The 3,057-nt window shown below is 33.0% G+C and overlaps 1 protein-coding gene across 2 annotated transcripts in view; it reads left to right on the forward strand.

The window, feature by feature from the left end:
- LOC106877335 (lactadherin) overlaps nt 1-3,057 on the forward strand; it is a 132,226-nt gene that overhangs the window by 96,507 nt on the left and 32,662 nt on the right. For both annotated transcript variants that reach the window (XM_014926210.2, XM_014926211.2), the window contains exons 3-5: nt 622-744; nt 1,868-2,006; nt 2,746-2,886. In XM_014926210.2, the coding sequence (XP_014781696.1) occupies nt 622-744; nt 1,868-2,006; nt 2,746-2,886 (403 nt within the window). The remainder of the gene's footprint in view (nt 1-621; nt 745-1,867; nt 2,007-2,745; nt 2,887-3,057) is intronic.

A 3,057-nucleotide genomic window follows, 5' to 3' on the forward strand; every position in this document is an offset into this window, starting at 1 on the left:
ATATACACACACATTTATTATCAAGGGTACAAAATAGTACCAGCCTTGCTAAAAATAGGAGTTGAAAAATATTCAAATAAGCCACGATATCACTAAAAAGTTAAGCTGAAGAAATCGAGGAGCGAGTAGAAAATCCAATATACCATTGCGGGGGGAGGACGTAAATGAGTTTACAGATATACCCATATCACGTGATTTCAAACTCTGAGATATTAGCTTTAGTTCTCATCAGTGGATCTTACTGCCTGGGGCTAAACTGATACCCGGTTCGTAATGTTTGTTACAATAGCATACACACAACAATCATACACACACACACACACACACACACATGTATATGTATATATATATATATATATATATATATATATATATGTGTGTGTGTGTGTGTGTGTGTGTGTGTGTGTGTGTGTGTGTGTGTATACATACGACGAGTTTCTTTCAGTTTCGGTGTACCAGATCCCCCCACAAGGCTTTCATCAGCCCAGAGCTCTTGTAGAAGACACTTGCCTAAGGTGCCATACTATGAGACTGAACCCAGAACCATGTGATTAGGAAGGAAACTTAACCACGTGGCCACGATATCACAATAATAAATCCTAATTGCTTATATCTTTACAGGTGACTGGAGTTATGACCCAAGGACGTGGTGACGGAGTTGAATGGGTGACATCATTTCTTGTTTCCTACAGTATGGATTCTTTCGATTGGAATTATGTACACGACAGTTACAATAACCAAAAGGTTTGTATATCACCTTTCCAAGTCAGAAATTTTGTATGTTATAGGACTTTTAAGAGACAGAAGTTCATTTAACACAAATGTATCTGTTATTTTATAGAATGTAATTTAACGTAGTGTACATTATGTACTAAACAAATGGATGTATACAATGTCTTAAACAAGTGAATGTAAACAGTATGTGTTAAACAAATAGAGATGTACACAATGTTTTAATCAAATATACATTAAACGCTTGTATATTAATTTTCAGAATTTGTCTCAGTTATATCACGTTTATATAAATGAACTCTACTAAGATAATACTTCTCGAATAGGATATACAATTAATTATTTATATTAATTAATCAGTACAGATGTTGAAGGTAGGAATCTTCACGAAGAAAGAAAGCAAAAAACTACTGTAAACAAAATCATTTAAATCCTAAACTAAAAGTAATTTAATGTTTAGTATATCTTTATTGACATAGAGACCCTTACAAGACCCTTCTGGTTTCCTTCTCTTTAGAAATCATATCAATTCTTTTCCTTAGAGAGGAAACAAACAATTATATGTCCATCTAATTTGCTTCACTTTTTAAAAAGAATTAACTAATAACATTAGAGGTAGACATAAGCATGTGTTTAACAGGTTCGCTTCGACATCAGGTGGTTACATGTTTCATCCTATAATGGGTCACTTCTACGACAGGCACGGGTTAATTCAGCCCCAATGAATGAAACTGGGGAGAGGGTAATTGAAAGTTTGTAGAGTGAACTGAACTGAACGGAAGGTTATACAATGGATTGTGATCGATTTAATTCGTCGTTCTCTTTGACACTATCGCCTGATGTTCGATATGTTGTAGTCTTCTCCTTTTGAGAATACCCCAATATCTTAAGGATACCCCAATATACCCTAAAAGTTGCGTTTTGATCCCCACCTTTGTCCATCCCAAACTTTCTATCCCTGGCTAAGTAATAAAAAAGACTAAGCGACCAGATTTGATTTAAAATATATAATTCAAAACATTTTATCAGTAACAAATACGAAATTGTCTTGAATATTTCAATAAAAACATAATTAAAATGAATATTTCAAGTTTGAGTACGAAAACTTATGATCTCTTTGATATCTTGCGTTTAGGTGTTTGAAGGCAACATTGATTCTTATTCTGTAAGACATTCATATTTTGATCATCCTATTTTGGCACGTTACATTAAATTCCACACAGTCAGCTGGAACAAACATCCAAGTATGCGTGTCGAGATACTGGGATGTCAATGTAAGTATAATCTGTTTTGTAACATTTGAAACTGAAATCCCGATTAATTCATTGCATTTTAAATATATGAAATATTTATAGTTTTCATCAGTTCTTCTATAAAGGGTGTTTTTAATTCTCTGATGAGTGACGAACAAATCGTGAAATATGTCAGAATATTTTTCTCTGTGCAAAGAGAATAACAAAGAGAATATTTACATCTCTTTAAAGTTTTTCAGCTTTAGGAAGGAATTTAGTTTGGCTACTTTAATACAGTACTTTAAGACTTTAAAACACTATCCTTGAAAATGCTGACGGGATGATAACGTTTGGAATGTTTTTCATTATATGTCTACTCAATCAAAGCAGAACAAAGAAGCAAGAATAAAAATGTGTTGTGAAATCAGGCCAAAATATTATATTCCACTTCTTTGTTTAACTAGTATCTTTTTTTTATATTGATCTTGCTGCTGATATCTTCAGATTCCAATATATGACTTACTGAGACTTTTACTAGAATCTTTTGAATTTTCCAACAATTTTTTTTGTCTCATTTAATTATTCATAAGCTTGAGATACTAAAAGCTTTCTAAAATACGTTCTTCAACGATAAAAATGATACTGAGACCAACAAAATACGTCCAGTTTTTGAGTATAGTAAAAATGAAGCAGATTTTAACAAAGTAAATAAAAATATTTTGAAATAGTTAAAGTCATAAGAAATAATTAATTGCTTTTGCTGTTTTCTCCAACATTTCAGTATGCAAAGAGCCGATTGGTCTACCCCCTTACGGTAAAATGACTGCTTCATCAAATCTGTCGTTCCGAAGAAAAAGTTCTTGCCAACCTGAAGATGGAAACATTCTCAGCAACAAAGCTTGGTGTTCCAAGAAACAAGACAGTAAGTTCCTGTATTCTGTGATTGAGTTATTAAATATTAGATTGTCAGCAAGATTTTCCAATGGAAAGCAAATAAACCAGTCAGAGGGAACCAACATGTTGGCGCTCAGCGTGATGAAATAGCAGCTAATTCTCCCTCAAATCACACACACACACACATACACACATATAT

This window comes from Octopus bimaculoides, chromosome 5 (assembly GCF_001194135.2).
Source record: "Octopus bimaculoides isolate UCB-OBI-ISO-001 chromosome 5, ASM119413v2, whole genome shotgun sequence".
NCBI lineage: Eukaryota > Metazoa > Mollusca > Cephalopoda > Octopoda > Octopodidae > Octopus > Octopus bimaculoides.